The 24,148-nt window shown below is 50.9% G+C and overlaps 1 protein-coding gene across 2 annotated transcripts in view; it reads left to right on the plus strand.

The window, feature by feature from the left end:
- The window catches only part of CSMD2 (CUB and Sushi multiple domains 2), a 606,087-nt gene that overhangs the window by 501,584 nt on the left and 80,355 nt on the right, over nucleotides 1–24,148 (plus strand). For both annotated transcript variants that reach the window (XM_066269721.1, XM_066269723.1), the window contains exons 33-42: nucleotides 2,747–2,842; nucleotides 4,005–4,208; nucleotides 4,659–4,783; nucleotides 5,639–5,735; nucleotides 7,692–7,796; nucleotides 11,665–11,783; nucleotides 12,301–12,370; nucleotides 14,327–14,443; nucleotides 17,028–17,237; nucleotides 21,834–22,022. In XM_066269721.1, the coding sequence (XP_066125818.1) occupies nucleotides 2,747–2,842; nucleotides 4,005–4,208; nucleotides 4,659–4,783; nucleotides 5,639–5,735; nucleotides 7,692–7,796; nucleotides 11,665–11,783; nucleotides 12,301–12,370; nucleotides 14,327–14,443; nucleotides 17,028–17,237; nucleotides 21,834–22,022 (1,332 nt within the window). The remainder of the gene's footprint in view (nucleotides 1–2,746; nucleotides 2,843–4,004; nucleotides 4,209–4,658; nucleotides 4,784–5,638; nucleotides 5,736–7,691; nucleotides 7,797–11,664; nucleotides 11,784–12,300; nucleotides 12,371–14,326; nucleotides 14,444–17,027; nucleotides 17,238–21,833; nucleotides 22,023–24,148) is intronic.

Below are 24,148 nucleotides of genomic sequence, written 5' to 3' on the forward strand. Positions count from 1 at the left end.
TGAGAAGTGACCATCTGCTTCTCACCCCCTCCTTCCCCCACTTCTCTCCCTCTTCCCCTTTCACAGCCAGTGGCTCAGTTGGTTTTGAGTGTGGACCCAGATGCTGAGGGTAGCTCAGTTGGTCTGAGCATCCGCCCCAGACAGAGGTTGCTGGGTGGATCCCAGTTAGGGTACCTCTGGGAGTCTGTCTCTCTTTATCCCTTCCTCTCCCTTAAATAAAAGAAAAAGATAAAGAGGAAGTTTACTTACTGATTTCACAAGTGGAACATCTGGTCTGCTGTCACCTTGTTTTGTTCCTTCTGGGCTTTTATTTGTTTTTGCTTTGATTTTGCCGCCTCACTTTTCCAGTCATATAGGACTCATCTCTAATTTCCATGTTTTTTTTTAATATATTTGGACTTTTATGTTAATACTATTAGTAATTATTTTAAAGTATGGACTTCATCTCCAAGAACAAGTATTTACATATTCATTTAGTTTTGTTACTTATTCACAATAATTATTTGGGTTTAACTATACTTTCCAGGTTGTCTTTATTCCTGATTTTTAAAGGTTGTTTTTATTTCCCTACTTTCATTCATTGTTTTTAAGTAGGGCTCATAACATCTGTAGTTTCTTTCACCTTGCATGTATGAGAATGCATTTCCTTTGATCTATTATATAAATGACAACTTGATTGTAAATCAAATTATGGGTCACAAATGTTTCTGTCAAAACTGCATATTTGTTCCACTCTATTCCAACAGCTAATATTACAGATGAGTTGAAGTCCAACCTGATTATTTTTTAACCTTTGCTTTTCTTTCTAAATGCCTTTATTGTTTCTTAATTTTTAATATCAAAAAGTCCACCAGGACGTGTTGCAGAGGAAATCGTTTTTCATTAATTCGATCTGGCACTTTATGAACAATTTCAGTCTGAACCTCAGGCCTTTACTTAAGCTTTAGGAAAGTTATCTTCTTTCTTATGTTATTTTTTTTCTCCTTCAATTTCTCTCTAGAATTCTTGATATATGCATATTGGATTTTTTTCATCTATCTTTCATGTCGCTTATCATGTCTCTCATTATTTTAATCTCTTTATCCCTTTTCTGTGGATCCTGGAAGAATTTCCCAAATTTAATCTCCGTGTCACTCACTGTTCAGCGTCTGCAGAATCCAGCTGCCATGTATTAGCCTCTCTCATCTCTTTGAAACCTTTATTAGTCTCAGATCTTGCCTCTGCCATGTCTTCCTCCTCTGGTTTCCCAGGTGCAAAGCTAGATTTAATCTCGTGACAGTCGTGGTGGACAGACTTCTGAGATGCTGCCTGTTCTTTGTTGTAGTTCACATAAAAATACCCACTTTGGTTTCTCAGCATGGTTTCCTCCCTTAAAAACTTTGGACTATTTTCTTATGTCCAGTGATTTTACTACACGCTTGCCTAGCCATGGAGAGGGAAGTCTGTGTACGTCCAGGAATGGAAGTCCAAATGGGGCCTGTGGGAGGTCCTGATCCACACGTGTCACGCTGGATGATGGGAGGACAGAGAGGCTGAGTTTTGTTCTGCTCGCATCCGTTGAGAGGAGACGGTAGAGCTAAGGAGATGCTTTGTCTGCAGGAGTTCTGTTTTTGTTTTTGTTTTCCTGCTTTGGCAGCCGAGAGTCAGCTAGGGCAGTGTCCCCCAGCCAGGCTCAGCCACCTGGGCTGTCCACTCCCTGTGGCCCACAGCACCCACCAGCTTTCCGCAAGCCCTGGTGGGCTCCAGGTGCGGCTCCTAATGTTGTCTGATTCCAACTCCAGCCCTCACCGCAGTGGAAATGAAGCCTAGCTTTCTGTAACCCCTACTGCCCTTCTGTCGGTGGGGTCAGCAGCTATTCTCAGGGGTCCCTGAGGCTTCGGAGGGGCATCATGCAGAGTGGCCATGCCACTCCATATTCCCTTAGCGTCCACAGGAATGTGATGATGACCAAGACGGTGCTTCCCAGCTGCAGGTCTGGCTGTGCTGTCTCTGCTGCCGTCCGTCTGTACCACATCGAGCAGGAGACACACCTTACTCTTTTGATGTAAACGCTGCCGGGCTCCCCTGGGTCTATTCAGGTTGTCACCACTTTGTGTGTTATTGGTTGGGTGACAATAGGTCCTGCTTTGCCTGGGACAGCCCCATTTCACTTGGCTATCTCACAGTCTAATTATTAATTACATGCCCTTTTACTCTCAAAAGTGTCCTAGTATGAGCAATAAATTATATAATCACTCTGGTTATTGCTCGTTTCACAGAGACCCTGGGAAAGGCCAGTTCCTCTCCAAAGGTCATAGCACCTTCTGCCCGGAAGCTGTTGCTTTTTCCTTTTCTTCTGTCGGACTGACGATCGCTTTCCTAGTAAACTGCCAGTCTGCCTGGCGATGGCCACTACCCTCATCACTGGTGGGCACCACACTTTTAGAAGCTCTCTCCTCCTGAGGCAGGTCACTTAATCATTCTGAGCCTCTCTGTCTTGATCTATTAACTGGCGGTACTGAACTCTTGTCATGCCAACCTCTCATTGACGATGGGTCAAGATAAGACCATGGATGCTAAAGCCCTCTGCAAACTTTAAATTTAAACTGAAAAGTGCAGTAAAAAAAAAAATGTGAGTTTCATTTCAGGAACACCTGGGATGTGGAAGGAATCGCTGTGTGGGGTCTGGGCAGCCCCTCCTTCCCGGCCAGGATTTTATCTGATGGGCTCACCGCTTCCCTCCCCTCCCCACCCCTTATCTCGGCAGGAGAATCGCTGCCCTTGGCCACCTCCAATCAAGTTCTCATTAAGTTCAGTGCCAAAGGCCAAGCACCAGCCAGAGGCTTCCACTTTGTCTACCAAGGTATGCAGTACGTGGACATGGGAGGGACGAAGGCAGGCTCGGTTTTTCAGTGACAAGGGACCAAAAGGAACAGTGGCCTTTGCCCCTTAGTCTGCACCTCATTCTTAAGGTGTTAGGGGCCATCCCTTGAGATTCAGTTGAATTTTTATACGTTCATTTACTCAACAGACAGTTCTTGGACCAAACTCCATGCTGAGTGAGGGGAGATACCAGACCTGGGAAGCTAATTCCACTCCCCACCTTGTCTGGTCCAGCCCCAATGGCACTGGGAAGACCAGCCCAGGTTCCTTTTCTAGACTCTCTCTCCTGTGGAGCTCGGCTTTGTCTACAAGGCCCAGGAAAGGTGTGGGGGAAACTGGCTTGGCCGTGAGATGGATATGGGTTTGAATCCCAGCCCTGCCCCTTTCTCACTGGGTACCAATTACTCCGCCTCTCAGAGCCGAGGTTCGCTCACCTAGTAAGTGAGGGTGTAACGTTACCTCCCTGATGGGATTGAAAGAGCATTCACTATGTAGCTGGGACCAAGCAGGGCATCTTTTGTTCCCTTTTTTATTGGCCCTGAAAGGCAGTCTTGGAGCCTCCTGGCTTCCACCTACAGACCCCAGCCTCTCCTTGCCCAGAAGAATGCCCATTTTCTAGAGCCCGGTCTGCATGTGGTTCTGTTCATTAGGCTGCCCAGGATGAGCTGCATTTCCCTGTGCAGGGGGGACGCCTGCCACAAGGGGCGCTGTATCTGAGGCCTCCCATCTACTACCCTGGGTAGGGAGAGAGGAGATCCCGGGCAGGTTTTAAGGCACATGGGAGAAGGGGCCAAAAGCAAGGTGAAGGCACTGAAGTGGAGGAGGAAGGGCCGTTCTCCCCGTGAGGGAATGTGGGACCCTGATGGGTGACGGGCACCATTGGGAAGACAAGGAACACAACTGGTCCTACAGACTGGGCCGGAGACTCATGCTGCCTCCCACGGTTTCCAGAGCTATGCTGCATCATTGCGCGTCCATCTCTGTTTCAGCAAACGGGCCTCATCCCCTGACCCTGACCCTGACCCTGACCCCAGCCTCTCAGGGTTCCGTCCAGGCTGGCAGTTCCAGTCCAGTGTGTGTCCACCCCTGGGCCAGTTTCTAGAGGGGTGAGGCCTGCCCCTCAGTGCCCTTGTCCCCTGCAGCGGTGCCCCGAACCAGCGCCACGCAGTGCAGCTCTGTGCCGGAACCCCGCTACGGCAAAAGGCTGGGCAGTGACTTCTCGGTGGGGGCCATCGTCCGCTTCGAATGCAATTCCGGCTATGCCCTGCAGGGGTCCTCAGAAATCGAGTGCCTTCCTGTTCCCGGGGCCTTGGCCCAGTGGAATGTCTCAGCACCAACATGTGTGGGTGAGTAAGTACCTCGACAACCAGGACTGGGGGCGAGGGTGGCCGACAAACAGTCCTTTCTCCCTGGGGAAGGTAGCAAGACCCAGCAGCTACCCCAAGACACACAGCAGCCCCTGCCTGGCAGCATAACTTAAGTAGGGTGACCCATTCCAGTCAAGTCGCTAGTCCTGTGGGTTGAATGCAGACAGCAAGGAGGAGGAGCTGAGGTTGCAGGGGTACCGGGGGAGGGGGGCGCATGTGTGAAGGGAGATGTAAGGTCCAGGCCCCTGAAGCGGGATGCATGGGTAGGAGTCACCAGACAGGGTGGGACTGAGCCCCCTGAAGAAGCCAGCAGGGGGAGGAGGCACAGGCAGGCTGGGGAGCCCTGAGAAAAATCTGTTTGAGGAGGTTCCCATGGGGGCCCCACAGAGACAAGCAAAAGAGTCTCTGACCAGAGCTGCCTCCTCCCAGTGCCATGTGGAGGCAACCTCACGGAGCGCAGGGGCACCATCCTGTCCCCCGGCTTCCCGGAGCCCTACCTCAACAGCCTCAACTGCGTGTGGAAGATCATGGTCCCCGAAGGTGCCGGCATCCAGGTAGGGGCGAGGAGACATCTCCATCGGGCAGGTGGCCGGGAGGAGACATAGCCAGGTGTGGAGTTGAGGCCCACAAACAGATAAACGCACCAGCCTGTGGCCCTGGAGCTCAGGGGGCATGAGGAGAGAGCCAGGTCACTCAGGGAGGAGGAGGGGTGGGCACTCACTGGGCATCAGGGAAGGCCAACCGAAGGAGGTGGGTCTGGAGCCAGAATACAAAGACTGGGAAGAGCAGGGGATTCGTAGGAAATACTTTTCAAGTGGTTTGAAGGGTTGGTTTATTTGTTTGTTTTAAGATTCTGAGGCATGAAAGAGGGGACATTGCAGGTGAGGGGGCGGAGCAAACCAAGAAGCACAGACCAAGCACCAGGCACACAGCTGGGTGTCACACCTGCAGCCTGAGCCATAGGAATAACAGGTGCCCAGTGGTCCACGCCAAGTGGAGGAGGCCACAGAACTGGTTCGGGGGCAGGACAGAGGCCAGCGGCGAGGTGGCAAGCGGGGACACACAGTGGACAGGTCCAGCAAGGAGTGGGTTACTGGCTCACTGCTGCAGGGTGTCCGATGCAATCCATGCAGGAAAGTGGGCAAAGCAAAGGAATGTTCGAGAGAGACAGAGAAAGCCAGTCAGACTGCAGTCGTCCCACTTCCTGGAATTTCCTTTCCCCATTCACATCCTTGTAATCATTCACTGCACGCGTGTCTCCCCGCTGGACAGAGGTAGAGACTGCATCTTACTCGTGTTGGAAGGGCTTAGCACCATGTCGGTGCCCGATAATTGAATTAATGACATGGAGAGAAGGAGCGAGGGGCGCAGGCTGTGTCACCAATAGTTCGATCCCTCTGCCTTCCCAGATCCAAGTCATCAGTTTTGTCACAGAGCAGAATTGGGACTCCCTGGAAGTGTTTGACGGTGCAGACAACACTGTGACTATGCTGGGGAGCTTCTCAGGTGAGACGGGACATCCAAGGACTTTAACTCACAGGGCGGAAGTGGGCTTTTTAAATCGCTATTGTTGTTGTCGTTATTGAGGTGAAATTCACATAACCAATAGATTCACCATTTTAAAAGTGTACAGTTTAGTGGGTTTTAGTATATTTTCTAAGTTCTACGACCATTACTACTATCTAATCCCATAACATTTTCATCACCCCAAAAAGCAACCAGGTCCTCATTTGCACCCACTCCCCATCGACCCCCACCCCGTCCCCTGGCAGCCACTAACCCACTCTCCCTCTCTGTGGAGTTGCTTCTTCCGGACACTTTCTGTAGACGGAGTCTGACAACATGCGGCCTTCTGTGTCTGGCCTCTTTCGCTCGGCAGAATGTCTTCAAGGGTCACCATGTTGTAGCACGCATAGCACCTCATCATGTGGATAGACCCCATTTCATTTATCCATTCATCAGTCGATGGGCATTTGGATCTTTCCACTTGTTGGTTAAGTATGAATGATGCTGCTATGGCTGTGGACATTCCCATACACGTTTCTATAGGGACGTGTGTTTTTAGTCCTCTGGGATGCATACCTAGGAGTGGAATTCCAGGGTCATATGGTAATTTTTTTTTTTTTTTTTTTTTGTATTTTTCTGAAGTTGGAAACGGGGAGGCAGTCAGACAGACTCCCACATGCGCCTGACCGGGATCCACCCAGCACGCCCACCAGGGGGCGATGCTCTGCCCATCTGAGGTGTCGCTCTGCTGCAACCAGAGCCACTCTAGCACCTGAGACAGAGGCCATAGAGCCGTCTTCAGTGCCCGGGCCAATTTTGCTCCAATGGAGCCTCGGCTGTGGGAGGGGAAGAGAGAGACAGAGAGGAAGGAGAGGGGGAGGAGTGGAGAAGCAGATGGGCGCTTCTCCTGTGTGCCCTGGCCAGGAATCGAACCCGGGACTCCCGCATACCAGGCTGATGCTCTACCACTGAGCCAACCGGCCAGGGCCATATGGTAATTCTTTATTTAACATTTTTGAGGAAGTGACAAACTTTTTTCCAATGTAGTGGCACCATTTTCCATTCCCATGGTGGACTTCTGACTGTACGAGGTGTGTGTTTTAGCCCAAAGGACCAGCTCAATTACTTGGGTCTTCTGGGCCCCAGAACCCATGTTGTCAAGATATAAAAAAGAGTTCTGTGCCCCAGATAAACTGCCTCCACTATCTGAATGGCCCTGGGAATGAGACATGTCAGAGTCAGTTTGGAAATGGCTGGAAGGGACCCAAACTTGTGGGCCTCACGAGGCACTCACCCTGTGCTGGCATGGGGCTCCGCCACTGCTCACTGTGCAGAGAGTCCTGTGTGGTCTGCACCTCCCTTGGATGTGGGAAACCCAGTACTCTGAAGGGTACTCATTTGTCTTTTATTAAGTGTGATAACTGGGGACACAGGGGGCCTTGGGAACAGGACATCAGCAAGTAACAAAAACAAGAGGAGGCCCTGGCCGGTTGGCTCAGCGGTAGAGCGTCGGCCTGGCGTGCGGGGGACCCGGGTTCAATTCCCGGCCAGGGCACATGGGAGAAGCGCCCATTTGCTTCTCCACCCCCCCCCCTTCCTCTCTGTCTCTCTCTTCCCCTCCCGCAGCCAAGGCTCCATTGGAGCAAAGATGGTCCGGGCGCTGGGGATGGCTCCTTGGCCTCTGCCCCAGGTGCTAGAGTGGCTCTGGTCGCGGCAGAGCCATGCCCCAGAGGGGCAGAGCATCGCCCCCTGGTGGGCAGAGCGTCGCCCCTGGTGGGCATGCCAGGTGGATCCTGGTCGGGCGCATGTGGAGTCTGTCTGGCTGTCTCTCCCCGTTTCCAGCTTCAGAAAAATAAATAAATAAAAATAAATAAAAAATAAAAAAAACAAGAGGAAACGGGAGGAGCTCGGGAGCCAAGGAGGCTACGCCTGAGTGGTCCCTCTTTCTTCTCCTAGGAACAACTGTGCCTGCCCTTCTGAACAGCACCTCCAACCAGCTCTACCTCCATTTCTACTCAGACATTAGCGTGTCAGCAGCCGGCTTCCACCTGGAGTACAAAAGTGAGAACCCAGAGTCTCAGCTGTGTACAGGGTGCAGGTGGGGACTGATGGGTTCTGCGCGCTCAGGATGAGTAGGGGTCGTATGGGGCAGCTGTATTTTCTCCATCCCACTGATCACAGACCTAGAGGAGATTGTTAACGCTCAGAGAAGGTCCAAAGCCTCCTCAAGGCTGCACAGCCAGTAAGGGGTGGAGACAGGATACTCACCCAAATGGCAGTTACTAAACCTGTGTGCTTCCTCTTAGTCCACGCCAGGAATGGGAAGGGGCCCTGGTTGTTGGCCTAGGCCCAGTATATAATTGAGGCTCTAAGAAAATAGATGTGATCTCCTCCTCCAATCCTAAAAACTGGCCTCTCCGGTCCCTGGTTCTGTGCTGCAGTTGTCTCTGGAAATGTGAGAAGGCGTGATTGGCTTGACTATCTTTGACAGCATGGGCCTGTGCAGATGGAAGCCCCAGTTGGTGCTAGAGGCCTGATAGGGTCAGCATCGGGTGTTATGCAGATGCCCAGCTGGTCTCCAAAATGAATGAGCTTTATCCAGGTAGTTGAGAAAACTGTCCTCTCTCATGGTGGGGGGAAAAAAAGCTAGGGGTAAACAGAGGTCCCCATCAGTATGGGAGAGGATTAGCTGGCTCCCAGGATGCTCGTGGACTAAAAGAACCGAAAAGCGTACCTAGCAGGAGAGACCAGAGGCAGCTTGAAGCAAAGACCCCGAGAGGTGGGGGGCAGGGCCGGGACCGCCGAGACCTTCCCCTGCAGAGCGCTGAGGCTTCACTCAGCTGCTGGAGTGAAGGATCCTGGGTCCCTGAAGTAATTCACAATTTTTTTCTTTTTTCTCTCTCTTTTCTCTGTTCTTTGCAGGTTTGTGTCTTTATCCACTATTTTGATTTGAGTCCTTAAATGTTCCCAAGAATCTTCTCTTTATTTTCTTTTTCCAAAAATATATTTTCATCCTAACTCTCTTTGTCATTCTGCTGTCTCATTCCCAGGAAAAATTCACCTCTCCTCAATCTTTCTTCCAAGGAAATTGATAGTTTTCTCAGCTGATGTTTATCATGAACTGTCCTCTCATGGTGGGAAAATAGAGATCCCCAGCAGTATTTGGAAAGCCGAAATTCCTGGGAACCAAGACCCCGTATTTTTGTTTTGTACCCTAACCTACAAAGAAGTACAGGAAGGGAGAATTAATTGCTATTGTACAGGCAAATGGTTTTGAAAGGTACTGAAAAGTCATATCTACTGCGATGACTCATATTTAATGTTTATTTAATTGAAATGGAAATGGAACAATATGCTTTCAAAGGGAATAAATTGCATATGATCAAAAAATAATTCTTCCTTCGTTGAAAGCATGGCTTAAATAAAATCAAGGTGTGCGATGCGAGAGAAATTAGAATGCGCTCTTCTCTGTCTCCCTCCTTCTTCCTCTGTCCGGCCTCACTGTTCTCCTCATCCCTTTGTTTCTCCTTCCACGCTCTCTTGCTCTGGCTTTCTCTCTGCCCCTCCTTCTCCTTCTGTCCGTCACTGCCTTACCAGGGTGCAGGTCTCAGGTGACTAAGTTGTGATCACTGCCAACAAATACTGAGTTGCATTCTACTCGGAGTGTAGGGAGGACTGGGGAGAAATAGACAAGATGATAGTCAAGGGGAAGTACTTCAAATTCAGTTTTATTATGGTTTTAATTCTGTCCTTAAAGTCTTTTGTCCCAGCTACTGAGATCTGTGGACAAGAGCCCAAACAAGGCTTCATTTCTAAGCATTACATTCACTTCTTAAAAGCACATATACGACAGGAGTTGCATGGGAAGGGCATGAGGGAACTCTCTAGAATAATAGTAACGGTGTATAGTTTCGTAAGGGTTTGTCAAAACTCAGCAAATGTATACACTTACAGCTTGTACATTTCGTTATGTGTAAATTTTCCCCAGAAGAGAAAAAGCATCGGCAGTTATCTCATGCACCTGTAGAATCACAGCTTTGAATGCGGAACAAAGACTCATCAGCTGCCCAAGGAGACAGGACTGAGGTGGCCTACGCTGGCCGGTTTCCCATTCCTTTTCCACACGTGCTGGCTCCCTGCAGGCTCTGCAGACAGGTTTCCCCTAGGAGCCTGCATCTCCCAAGGGATCTAGGACGTAGCAAGAGGGCCGTCTGCCAGAAATCTAAGGCAAGGGTGGAGGCGGCCCTCTCCCAGCTCTCTGGGCCATGCAGGTGCCAGGGATCAGACCCGACAACTAACTCTCTTAGCTGGTACACCCTCCTCTCCTTTCTGCCACCCTTGGTGACAGAGCGCTTTGGAGTAGGAGTGGGCCGAGAACTCAGTTTACAGTTCCCCCTTTGCCCCCTCAGGGTTCCTCGAGCCCTCATCCCCAGGGAGGCGCACTCCAAGTCCTGCCCGTCAGTAAATACACGGGGGTCTAGTGCCACACCTGCTGATGGGCTCCTGGGGTCACAGGAGAGGCAGGAAGCTTCCAGGAGATCCACCCCTCCCGTTTGCGGTGGTCGTCAGACAGGAAGGGATTCAAAGAGGAAAAGGATGCTTTTCAAGAAGGGAGTCGAGGAGAGCGGGGCCAGGGGCCATGTGGGCTCAAGTGGCCTCAGAGTTCAGCCCAGCCCCAGCTTGGGCGGATCTGGAGTCAGGCTGGGTTTGGTTTGCATCCCAGCCCGATGGCTTACTGAGGGCCGAACTCTGGGCCTCGGGGCCTAATTCCTCACTGTGCAGTGGGATGGTAAGACCTGCTTTAGGTAGATGAGATGATAGACGATGTGTGTGACACACTCATGGCAGTCTTGCTCGTGGGAAGTGTTTGGGGCGTGCTGCTCCAGAGCTGGTGGTATGGGGTGGGTGGGGGGTGGGCGGGGGGGGGGGAGGAGGAAGACAAAGATGGACGCCCTAGCAAAGCTCTGTGCACAATGCGGGGTGTACCATAAGTACATAATGAGTCCAGGCTGAATTTGAAAAATCAAGAAAGGAGAGTGAAGGAGGAATGTTTGAGAGACCTGATTTGCAAAAGGGACCAGGCCAAGATCATGAAGGTTCTAGAATGTCCTGAGGGGAAGGTGAGGTTCCGTATGATAGGTGATGGGGACCCACCTCAAACTGCTGAACAAGGAAGTCCCATGACCCAAGGAAAGAAATGTAGAACACCAGTTGCCTGTGAGCCCAGGATGGACGGGCACAGAATGGCATAGGAGAGGGGATGAGAGGGAGGCCATGGGCTCCGGCGGGGCCGGAGGACCCGCTCTGGCCGTGGGAGGTGAAGGGCGAAGAGCCCAGTACTGCTCCTGTTGAAGACGCAACAGGAGAAAGAAGGCAGTGAAGTGTCTCATCTGCTGGCAAACCTTTCTCCCAACAGTCCGTCCCAGCAAGGGGACTTCCTGACCCCTGAGCGTCGCTGAGATAGATGTCCCTCTGCTTTCAGTCTCTTCTCTCCCGACTTCTTAGCCTGCAGTGGCTGTCTTCTCTGGGCCAGGAGCACGGAGGGAAGTCAGGAGTCTGAGACAGGAGTGATGTGGGAGGGTTCAGGCAGACAGTCTGGGGGCTCAGAGCCAGGCCTGGGCAGCTCCCTGGCTCTCCCGCTGCAAAGGCCTTCTGGGGAGCCCAGGGGACGGGCAGGCAGGCAGTCCCCAGTGACACCCGCGTGCCCCAAGGAGCTTTGGCCCGGGGAGCCACACGAACACTCTGATTTTCTCCGCGCTCCAGGAAGTGGACAGTTTGGAAAGCGCTACCCTAGTCAGAGAGCAGAGAAAGCCCCCTTTGGAGGTGGAGGCACCCTTCTTCTCCTGCTGTCAGCATCGCCAACAGCCTGCCATCGCGCCGACCTGCGGGGCTGGTCCATCTTCCTCTCTGTCTGTCTCTGTCTTTCCAGCGGTGGGCCTGAGTAGCTGTCCAGAACCTGCTGTGCCCAGCAACGGGGTGAAGACTGGCGAGCGCTACCTGGTGAATGATGTGGTCTCTTTCCAGTGTGAGCCAGGATATGCCCTTCAGGTACCTCCCCTTGCCACCCAGGGCAGGAAGCAGGTGTCCCCTGAGACGTGCTCAGCCAGCCTGGTACCAGCAGAGCTGCAGTCCCCAAAGAACAGGGAGCAGCCCCCCCCCCAATTCCTCCGGGGACCATTATCTGCTCCTGGAGCTGCTGTTCATGCAGAAGACAAACTTTGCTGACTTTAGTGATTTGGCACAAGCCAACCTCGAATGTGTTCCTGCAAAGTTTCAGTTTGATTAGACTTTAGGAAAATTTAATTTTCTTTCGAAGGCCACGAGGGAATCTAGTAATTAGAGGAGGCTCACAAGAAAGCTTGAGTAATGAGAACTCTATAGTAATGGCTGTTATAAGCATCCTTCCCCCCAAATCTCTCTCCCTCTGCCTTACTCCCCGTCCCACAGTGAACCTGTGTATCTTGTTCCCTAACACAAGGCCCCCGAACGAGCCCCCTGTTCTGGGTTGTGCATACAATTGTGCCGATGGGGGCAGCTAGCCCACCCCTGTTCCTGATTCCTCCAGGGCCACGCCCACATCTCCTGCATGCCCGGGACCGTCCGGCGCTGGAACTACCCGCCTCCGCTCTGTATTGGTAAGGGAGCCCGGACTCTTCCAGTTCATTCATATCCATTTTCTACCGGAGATTTGAGCTCAGGGCCGTATCCGCAGGCAGTCTGGCATTCTGGGTTTGTCCAAAGGCAGTAGTAGTTTTAGGCTGATGTTTCTGTAAACTTGAACTCTCGCTCAGAGCTGTCGTGACTTTTGCATACCTTCACCCACCAAATGAAAAGTTACAGCAGCCTTGCCCACTTGAAAAAGTAATGATGGCCGTTCCTGACTCCAGGTAACTGACTGAACCCCCAGTGGCACTTCTAGGCACTTTGGGCTTTCCCTTGTGACTCTTCTTGGGACTGACAGATAAAATGCACTAATAGAGAAATGCTGAGGGTTACACGTGAAGTGAGGACTTAGCTTGGTTTGGTTACATGACCCCATGCTGAGCAATGATAAAGAGATCAGTGGAGACAAGAAAAATGGGGTCTTTGCCCTTAAAAACTTCTAGTCTGGTTGAGGCAGGGAGAAAATACCAATAATTATTAAGCATCTACTGTGAGCAAGGGACAGAGCTATGAATTTCTTCAGAGGCGGTATTATTCTCATTTTTGCAAATAGGAAAACTAAGGCTTTTAAGATGAAAAAGAAAGTGTTGGGTTCGGGAATGGAAACCTAGGTTTTCCTGCTGGTTTCCCTAGCATCCCTGCTGCTAGGGAACTGTAAAGTGCCCCTCAGGGCTGAGCTTGGGGGAGGAAGCAAGGTGAGTTGAAGGAGTGTAGCTTGGGCATGATGGCATTTCCCTTCTCTGACCTCACCAGGTACAGGGCCTGTAGTCCGGCGAGCCGTGGTTACATAATACCAAAGCCCTGCCGAGGAAACCCTTCGCATTAACAGCACCTGCCATTGGCGGAGGGTGCGCCAGCTTCTGGTCCAAGTGAAGGGCAGAGTTCCTGCTATAATAACCTCATAACCTATGTGCGACATCGGTGCTGTTGTTAGCTCCATTTCACCGTTGGGGAAACTGAGGTGTGAACAGATTGAGATCTTGCTCAAAGTCACACAGGAAGTGGAAGTATGGGGATTGTGCCCCAAGTGGTCAGTTCCAGAGCTCCCGCTCCGAAACGGGCACTGTTCTGTTCAGGGCTCAACAGAGCCCCCGCCCCAGAAAGCGTTTGCCTAGACACCACAGATCCCTGCCCCTCGCTCCCTTCCCTGGGCGTCCATGGCTGGCTAACACCTTTGTGCTCATACAACCTTTTCCTCAGAAGACGTGAAAGGAAACAATTGATGTCAACTGACCAGGCAGTAGTGGTGTTGCAGCTTTGCATCCTCAGATAACTCTGAAGTCACCTTGATTGGAGTTTCAGATGCCCCCCGCCCCCCTCCCCCCAGTGGCTGGCTCCCCATGGAATGCTGATCACAGGCACTCTGGCTGAGGGCATAGGTCAAAGTTCTGAGGGCCGACTCATGGCAAGGCTCATCTGTTGACCACCCAATCCCATGGGTATAAATTTATAAAGAGCGTGGCATGGTGCCTGGCACAGAGAGGGGACTCAGTGCATGCTAGTCCCCTTCCTTCATTTTTTCCTTCAGTCTTGGAAGACTTGAATGGACAATGAAGAGAGGGGGATTAGGGGATAATGTAAGAAATGCAACTACTTCTATTGGAGCAGACCACGTTTGCTGTAGGAGCTCACTAAGGGACTTGACCTGCCAAAGACATGCTCAAGGTCAAGAGTCCCTAACTTGGGTTTGTGGACAGACTGCTGGGAGGTCCTAGGATGCTGGACAGTCCTTCCTGAATTTTATGTCCTCCGTTTCGCCCATGTGTGCAGTTATTTAGGAAGATGATCTATAGGTTCCTTTAGATTCTCTCAAAGGGGTTGGTGACTTGGAAAAGGTTAAAAACTGCTGTGCAAAGGGAGCCTCCAAATGTTGGCATGGTCCCACACTGTCCTTGATGGACACTAACCCTCTGGTCTCATTGTCACAGCACAGTGTGGGGGAGTAGTGGAGGACATGGAGGGGGTGATCCTGAGCCCCGGCTTCCCAGGCAACTACCCCAGCAACATGGACTGCTCTTGGAAAATAGCGCTGCCCGTGGGCTTTGGTGAGTCTTCCCGCCCGGGTCTCTGCTTAAAGCAGCAAGCTGCTGTGATCGCTTACTCAGCATGACCTTGGCCGAGGCAATTTAGCTCTCTGCCTCTCCATTTCCTCATCTCTTGACCTCTTGTACATCGTGAAGTTCAATTAAGAATGGTAGAGATGAATGTTTTGGAAACATTAAATGTAGCAAAGGCAGAGGAAATCTTAGGAATGGTCATTATCGTTGTTATTTGAGTCGCAAGCTAAAATCCAGGACTGTGGAATGAGAAATTACTCAAGGATGGTTAAAAAGAAAAAAAAAAGATCTGTTTTTATAGAGACTGAACCTCAAGTTGTGCTTTTAACTATAATATCCAATTTCTTATCCTAATTAAATCGAGCCAAGGTCGACATGAAATTAAGTTTGCATTCTTCATAGGCACATTCTGGCTAGCCTTAGAGATGGGGAGGTTGTTGTGTTTTGTTCTGGTTGTTTTTTTTGTTTGTTTTTTGTTTTTTTAGGTGGAATATGCCAGTAGGAAGGAGAGTGACCCGGTTACAAAATTTAATTGCTGATGAGTCATCATCTATTGTGTACTAGTGATATAATTTAACTCCGAATCTCTCTGTCGAAGAGAAAAGGACTTGTGTTGACTTGAAACTGATGGGCTGTCCACATAGGTCATCTTGCCTGAGTCACTGCTGTGCTCCTAGGAATGAAACGTCTTGAGGGAATCTTTCCTGCACGGGCTGTGATCTCCCAGTCTGTGACCTCAGAAATGAAGACCACCTATGTTGTCCTTAATTCAGCCTAGAGTAGGTCTTCTGATGGAGAAGGGGCTTTCAGGACAAGGCCATCTAAACTGGCCTTCTTTACACCTGTCCTGAAGGAAGGAGAGAGGTTGGTGACCCTCCAAAGGATAGGGTCTTATATTTAGTACCATCCTCTGAAGGAAACCAGGGGCGGATGATCAGGTTGCACAATGATGATGACTGGGGAAGCTTGGGAGATTCCCAGTTTTTGAGCCATTAAGGAGAGAAGAGCTAGGAGACCCTGTAGCTCTGCACGCAGAGGTGGGCCGGGAGCACCTACGCTGATAGCGGGGTGGTGGGGGAGGGCAACCGCGAAAGGAACACAGAAGTTTAAATGGGAGGTGCATCCCTGCTCTCTCTACGTCCTCATGTTCAGCCACCAGAGTGCTCTGTCTCTGAGCCTTGGGTGCCTCCTCAGCCCCTGGGGAATAAGCCTCCTACAGAGCACCATTGCAGATGACCAGGAGCCCTTGCTTTCACGTGAATGTTGAACTCCCAGGTAGTCCCTAGTCTGGCTTCAGTGTGTAAGGAGCCACTGTATTTACAAGCTGCTGCCACTAGATGGCAGTGGTCACATCCCCTTCTGTCCAGGCTGCTCATTTCAGAAATCCTGCAGTCCCTATAGACAGAGCCCTTCTGACTGCCAGGCACCCGCAGTGTCGGATGAGGCGTGGGCAGTGGAATGTGGGGTTCTGTGGAGGGAGGTCAGGGAAGGGGATGGGGCAAGTGGCATGGAGGGCCTTCGAACATCACACGTCAAGTCATATTTTATTCTTTAAACAATCAGCCGTGGAAAATCACACCTACGAGCTCATTCTAAGCAATTTAGAAAGTACCGGTGAGCAAATTTTTAAAATTAAAATGACCTGTAATCCCACCGTGCGATCACTAACAGCCCAGTTCTCACCATTGAAAGGGAACCCCATGAAAACAAGGGCGTTGTGGATTTTTTCATTCCTGTGCGGTGCCTTCTGTAAACAGCCCTGGTGCAAGGCACGGGTTCAATAAATGTTGTTAGTGAATCAATGAATAGTCTTCTAGTTTTTAAGTACAAAAGTGAGAACTACATACAACCTACTCTTGTCCAGTCAGATTTTCACAATTAACATTGTGGCCATTTTTCTATGCTCAGTAAATGTATGTCATAATGTCATTGTTAATTTCTGGAAGAGTTGTCATTTTAACAAGTATCAGTGGTCCTACCTCCATTCTCCAAAGAGTATATTAACATGTAAGTTAATTAGCAATTTAACCCATCAGGTTGCTAGGAGGTCCTGGTTAATCCAACTAGATCCCAAAATATAAAGGTCACTTGGCTTATGGGACAATGTATTCTCCTATTTCCAAATTACAATATTATCAGCGTTCTAGGAAACATTGGTCTTGAAGTTCATGTCTTTCAATTGTGTGTGTGGTGGTGGGGGGGAATATTATTTTTAAGTAAAATGTTCATTTTAGCAAAGCTCTCTTTTCACTGAGGTAAGACATAAGAATCTCAAATTAAATCAAGTGTTGATCTTGAACTTCATTTTTGATGAAATAAGATGAAGTCAAGATGGAGCCGTGAAATGACTGACGCCTTTCCTTTTGAATGAATAATAGTCATTTAAGTTCAGTGCTGCCTTCAGAGAGGAAACTGGACAGGCAGCTCCCGAGGTCCGTTGTGGTAATGCCACCTGGGTGTGAGGTCAGCAGTAGGGACGGGTGGGCTCTGGCAGGGGACGCTGTCACAAGGCGGCGTGTTTGAAGCAGGGCTGTATTGCTTTGGGCACTATCTGCCTCTGTCTTGCTCCCAGGAGCTCACATCCAGTTCCTGAACTTCTCCACGGAGCCCAACCACGACTTCCTAGAAATCCGGAACGGCCCCTACGAGACCAGCCGCATGATGGGCAGGTTCAGTGGAGGGGAGCTTCCGAGCCCCCTGCTCTCCACGTCCCACGAGACCACCGTGTATTTTCACAGCGACCACTCCCAGAACCGGCCAGGATTCAAGCTGGAATATCAAGGTAAGGACCAGGAGGGCCCATGTGCTCCTCAGTTCGTCTCTGTCTTTCCCACAACCACCTGTGTGCCAGCCTCCCACACGGGCAGATAGAGCACACCAGGAGGGCTGAGGGGATGGGGACAGGCCTGTCCACAGAGACTTCTTTTCAGTAGCATGTCTCTCTGGCCCCACTGAGAAGGTCTAACCCCGTTTGACAAGCCTTTTCCAGGATGGCAGGCCTAACTGCACCCTGGGAGGGTCAACCACGACCCAGGCCCGATAGCCAATAGCTTTCTCTGAGCAAGTGACCCGTCAGCTCTTCTCGGGCATCCCTGAGTGTGCAGCCAGCCATGTCCCTGCACAGGCTTCCCACTCCCTCCAACCCTCCCCTGTGTCGGGCCCACTCACGCTCAGCAAAGCTGTGACATGACAGAGGATTCCAGCAACGCTCCCGGGAGAGCCCACGGGGCCTTCGCAGTGAGACAGGCCCGTTTGCTGCTCCTGAGGGCATTCCCGTGTGAGGCCCACCACGTTCACTACACAGCACTTCTCTGCCAAGGCGGAATCCCGTGACAGCTCCCACCCACCCCTTCTGGCACGTTATCCCTGAAGGAGCCTCACCCGCCCCAATGCCAGCTTCCCCCAGGTGTGGCACCACAGCCTGCAGCCGTGCAAGTCTCCACCCCCCCCCCATGCAGCTGGACACAGCGGCCCTGGGCCGGCCCACTGCTCTCTCGGGGGTTTCCCTCGCCCCCCCCCTTCCCCAGCCTCTGCTTCTAACCTAGTTTCCCACGCTCTTCCACTGAATTTTATTTTTAACATTTTTAGATTTTTTTCCCCCAATACACTTATAAAAAATTAAAACATTACAGACAGTTTTGTGAGGGCACCACAGAAAGTCCAAACTCGCCCATAATCCCATTTCCAATCTTGTGCAGAAATACCGATTTTCAATGATTTCCCCCTTTTTTTCTGTACATATGTTGATATAACTATATTATTGTATCTTAACCAGAATTAGAATGTACTATAAATACTGTTTTGCAATCTGCTTTTTTAAAGTTAATTTTTTTTAATTACAGAATTTACAAACACACTTGTCTTGTTAAAAAAACGAAAGAGGGATAGAAATAAAGAAATAAAAACATTACAGATCAAGCCAAGACCCACAATATAGCGCTATTCCCCAGCAATAAGCACTATTGTTTTGATGTGATAGTTCTGGATCTTTTTCCGTGGACATACATGTTTTATATATATATATATATATACACACACACATACACACACACACACATACACACACACACACCTGTGAAAAATATGTAGTGTTTCATGAAGTTTTAGGTTGTGTTTTTTATGTAAGTATAGAATATTCTGTATACATAACATCTGACATTTGGCTTTCTCATGCCTAATCAGAGATGACCGCTGGCATGGATTTGGGCTTGTGATGTAGGAAAGGCCTGAAAGGGTGTTTGGCAAAGTGGGCGCAGGTGGGCTGGTTCCCCGGGCCTGCCCCTTGGAGCACCGTGTCTGGCTCAGAGGGAACCTCAGTGAGTGTGGCTGGGGTCCTCACCCCAGGGGAAGGCTCCAGGGGAGGAGCCGGGCCTCTCCCACCAGTGAAGCGGTGGGAGAAGCTGTGCTCTCAGCCAGGGAGTGGCAGGGCGTCACCATCAGTGGTAAGGAAGCTGCCACACCAGTGAACTTAACTGCGCCTGTGCCTGTCACGTGCACGCAGCCTCAGTGGGCTGGGCGGTGTGGGGCTGTCACATGGGTCATAATGCGTGAGACGGCCGTGGTCTCTCACAGGAGACTCAGGCCCCAGTCTGTGGTCAGCATCCCTCTCTGGGACAGGTGCATGCCTCTCTTGGGCCTCCCCTGTGTGTGTCTGCTACGGCTGCTGGGACAGAGTCTCGCGGATGGAATGGCTTAGACAGCAGAAGTTTGTGCTCTCGCGGCTCTGGCAGCCGGACATTACGAGGTCAATGTTTCCTCTGAGTACTGGGAGGGAGAACCCGTCCCTTCCTCTCCCCTGGCTTCTGCTGGGGTGCTGGCACTCTTCCGCGTGCCTTGGCTTGTAGAAGAGTCACCCCCATCTCTGGCTTCACCTTCGCATGGTGTTCTCCCTGTGTGTCTGTCTGACTCCCAACTTCCCCTTTTCGTAAGGACACCCGTCATTTGGATTGCCCCCCACCTGAATGATCTCATTGTCATTTAGGTAAAGAGTGGTAAAGGCCCTGTCTCCAGATAAGGTCACATTCCGAGGTGCTGGGGGTTAGGGCCTCACCGCAGGAATTTGGGGGGGACACACGTCAAGCTCCTAACTCCCTCTGACAGGCCCAGTGCTCTGGAGGCTTCTCCTCTCAGGTAGACGTACTGGTGACACCACCATTGTGACAGTGACCGCTGCTCTGGGGCCTACCCACTCGTACTGTGCCTTCACCCCTGGGATGGGCACAGCCCTGCCCACTGAGTCCATGTGATAAGCCCAGTTGTCCTTGTCAAGCTGTCCTTCCGAGTCCCTCGGACTCCATCAACCCCTCTCGTAGAAGAGACCCAGCTACCCAAGGAGCCCTGGTCTCGGGCTCGGCCCCTTCTGTGCTCACCATGCCTGTGAAACGGGCCCCTGCTGAGACCTCCCTGCGCAATGGCCCGGCACTGAGGCTGCAGGATGACGGGCCAGCTCTCCAGCTTAGCGTCCCTCCCTGTGACATCTGTGACATGCTTATTATTTCCGCTGAGGCTTCACACGTTCAGGGGACAGTCCCCTGCGGACTTTTCTCCAGGGGTGGAGTTGGGGAAGCAGGGAGCAAGGCAGGTTCTCTGTGTGCCTTCAGAAACCCCACCCCCCACCAGGAGTCGGCCCGGCTGTGTGAGCGGCCCAGCAACATGCCCTGGGGTTTCCGCTCTCTGGGCCCACTTCTCCCACTCACATTACACCTTCCCGACTTCTCGGAAGGGGGTGGGGGTATGTATAAAGAACTTAGCAAAATGATGATATGCAATTACTCTAAAACGTTGGGCATCATAATTATTAATATTTTTTATTATGGCATGTTGTTTGGAATCGTATCTGTTCCCCCCGTAATGTCTCCCCTGGGACCAACCCAGCTGCTCTCCCCAGGAACCCTTCTGTAGGAAAGCTAACGAATAGTCCTCTCACGGTTTGTTTCTGCCCTGTGGGCCCAATCTCTCTCTCTTTGAAGCCGCTTCTGGTGGGGAGCGCTCTGAGATGTTTCTCAGCGTGAACGCTATGCAAGAACTCTCACGCTGTGCAGAGTCCAGCGTCTTCCACGTGACACAAATTCTGTGCTAGAGACCCAGCCCCTCTCCCTAAGGCTGCTCCTTGTCCTACTGTGCACCCTCCCCTTAGTCTCCTCACTGTCCTTGAGTCCACCACAGGTTCCCCCTGAGGCTTCCCTTTAAAGGCCCAGCGCACCCGTCCATCTGGGCACCTCCCTAATCGCCCAACCCCCCTGCCGCTGACAGGGCCACATCCGTGCCTGACCATCCCCCGCACTCCCACTCAGTGTTTGGACATCAGTTACCTTGATGGTTTCTCCCTGATACCCGCCCAGTTCTTCCCACGAAGACTTCTTTAAGTGGAAACATGTAGCACAGCCGCCATCACCGAGGGAGCGCGAAGGAAGTGGCAGGTTCATGATCACTGCATCTTATATTGTTACTACATGTGACGCATGCATCTACTTCCATGGCACATTCATTTGGTTCCCACTGCTTCCACTGAGAATTGCCATTATAGGAATGTTTCATCTACTTCCACTCCTGACTTCCTGTGTAGGGTGGGCCCAGTCACTGCCACCGAGGCTGTTCCTTGTCCTGTAGATCTAATTAATCGAAGGCTGTACCCTGTGGCACATGCTCAGCAAATCACCCAGCGACCTCTCCCTGGTGGGCACACCTCAGCTACATCCAGTAAAGTGTCCGGTTTTGAGTCATGCCCCCCCATTCTCATGGAAACTGTGTTCTTGTGCTCTTTTCAGGGACTTCCTTGTGTGATAGTCACACATCCCTTGTGACCCAGCTATTTCCTCTGAAAAGCTTCTCTCCTTGCCAGAGCTTTGGTCTACTCCCTCCCACCAAGGCCTTTCCTTCCTAGCAGGTTTCTTAGCATTGGGAAGACCCGACTCAAGTCCTTGCGTGACTGTGTCCTTTGCTTGTGATCCTGATCATTGTCGTCATGGTTTAAACAAGATCGGCAGCGTGAAAGAACCGAGGTCAACACCGGGCCCCCAGAAGGTGCTCAAAAATAGGGGTTCAATCTAGCATTATCTTCCTTGAGCCTCTTTTTCCCATGGAAACGATAATTGATGGTATTGAGCTCTTACCGTGAGCCAATACTGTGCAAAGAGCTCTGCATATATTATCCTACTTAATCCTCACCGTAACCATCTTCTGAATAAGAAAACTGAGGCACAGAGAAGTTAAATCATTTTCCCGAAGCCAACAACTAATAAATGACAAAGTTCTTCCTGAGTCCAAGCCTTGGTCTTTCACCACGGTGATAACTTGGCTGTGCCTCTGCTCTAGCTGGGAAGAAAATGCCCAGAGAGAGGAAACTAATCTTCTCTTCTTCTCTCCTGATCTTTTCCAGCCTATGAACTTCAAGAGTGCCCGGACCCAGAGCCCTTTGCCAACGGCATTGTGAGGGGAGCTGGCTACAACGTCGGGCAATCGGTGACCTTCGAGTGCCTCCCAGGGTATCAACTGATGGGCCAGCCTGTCCTCACATGTCAACATGGCTCCAACCGGAACTGGGACCACCCCCTACCCAGGTGTGAAGGTATGTTCCTCACTCATCCCTTGCGATTTTTCTTAGGAAGACTGATCCAAAACAGTCCTATATCTACTTGTCTACTCCGTGGGATCACCCATTTTTAGGAGGTCCTGGAAAACCTCATCCATCCTGTTTTTCTCTGGATGGGACCCAGCCTGTCCAGGGAGGGTGCCTGAGGACAGAGCTCTGGATCAACACTAGGGAAGACGTGAAGGAGATGCAGACCACAGCCGAGGGAAAACATACTCCGCCCTTGGGAATGTCCAACCCGAAGGGTAGATGTCCCCTGTCAGAAAGGAGGACTCTGAATGAGGGGGTAGGAGCAGGTGGTGAGCGGAAGGGTACACAGGTATGTTAATCATGGCACCTTCCTAAAGGGAGAAGAGAATAAAGCCTAGAAAAAGGAAACTTCCTCTCCGCCTTGTCACCTGTCCCCTTCTTATGCTCTTTCTTCTCCATGTGCCCAGAGACATCTGAGTTGATAACGTAAGGGAGCCAGAGGCGGCACTTGCCTGGGTCTTGATTCACCGGAACCAGGATGGAAGGAGACATGGCGTTGTGCTGCCTCCACCCCCATCTACCTACCTCAGTTCTATTTTCCTTCACTTTTCACTCTTGGGGCTCACAATTTTCTGGGAGGAAAAGCTGGGATTTATCTTGAAAGGAGAACGCTTGGCAGAAGGACAGCATAGTCTAGGAGAAAGCGCCCCAAGCTCCAGGGTCAGATCTCCCGGGGCTCCCTCCCTGAACCACTTGGCCTCTCGGAACTTCAGTTTCTCTCCTAGTACAGTGGGGCTCCTCACCTCTGCTTTGGAAGGGCGGGGAGGGTTTCGAGATGACTTGTGTAAAGTGCCCAGCCGAGTCACTGGCTCACAGACGGTGAGCTCAAAGTATTGACTCTGCAAAGAAAAACAGATCTTGTTTGCAGAACTGAGCCGTGCTGGTGTTGGAATGTAGAATGAAAGACTGTAATTTCTAAAGCCCTTAACCACCCCTCCCCCAGTAGGTTTTCAGATTTGCAGAACTATCGCTATGCAAAACCAGTTCATCCTTCTGGGATTGTTGATCACGTGCTACACCAACTTTCATTGTGCACCTTCTTCCTTTTATTCCTTTCTGCACCCTGTTCATCTTCTCATGGCATCGCAGGAGAGAGAACAGAGCAGTGCTCGGTTGGACAGCTTGAGCCAGAAGCCTTCCCTCCTGAGAAGGTTCTTCCCCTGGATTCTTTGATGCCATGTTCTCTTGCTTTTCACAGTTACCTTTCTGCCTGTGCCAACTCATTGGTCATCTTTTTCTTCATATATCCTGAGGCTTCTAAATCCCAACGTATTCAACATTGAACCCATCATCTTTCTGCCATCTAACTGAAATTCTCATCTAGTGAAGGACACCTCTAGTCACCTGGTTACTCAGCCCTTACTAGGGGCACCTTCCCCCTCTCTCTCGTCTGCCATATTCACCAAGCCTTCCTAATTCTACTTCCTACTTGTCTTTCGAATGTATCCACTTCTCTCCTTCTGCTGCCTCTACCTTAATCCAGGCCACCGCTTAGATGAGGTTCTGACCTTCAGTCTTTCACAATGTAGCTAGAGCAAGTCTCCAAACCGTCCGTGTACTCCTGACACTCCCCTACTCAGAGCTGTCGAGGTACCCCCCTCTCCCTAGGGGTAAACTCCAAACTCCTAATGCAGCTCAGCAAGCCCCTCGGGCCTGCTCTCCACTCACGTCCTGGTGTTTGCTCTCACAGACTTGATGCTCCAGCTAAGCCGAACTACGTGGTTTTTCCATGTGCCAAGTTCTCTTACCTCTAGTTCAGGGGTCGGGAATCTTTTTGGCTGAGAGAGCCATGAACGCCACATATTCTAAAATGTAATTCCATGAGAGCCATACACGGACCCATGTACGTTACACATTATCCAATAAAAACTTGGTTTGTCCCGGAGGACAGCTGTGATTGGCTCCAGCCACCCGCAACCATGAACATGAGCGGTAGGAAATGAATGGATTGTAATACATGAGAATGTTTTATATTTTTAACATTATTATTTTTTTATTAAAGATTTGCGAGCCAGATGCAGCCATCAAAAGAGCCACATCTGGCTCGCGAGGTTCCTGACCCCTGCTCTAGT

The sequence above is a fragment of the Saccopteryx bilineata genome, chromosome 3, assembly GCF_036850765.1.
Source record: "Saccopteryx bilineata isolate mSacBil1 chromosome 3, mSacBil1_pri_phased_curated, whole genome shotgun sequence".
In the NCBI taxonomy this organism is placed as follows: Eukaryota; Metazoa; Chordata; class Mammalia; order Chiroptera; family Emballonuridae; genus Saccopteryx; species Saccopteryx bilineata.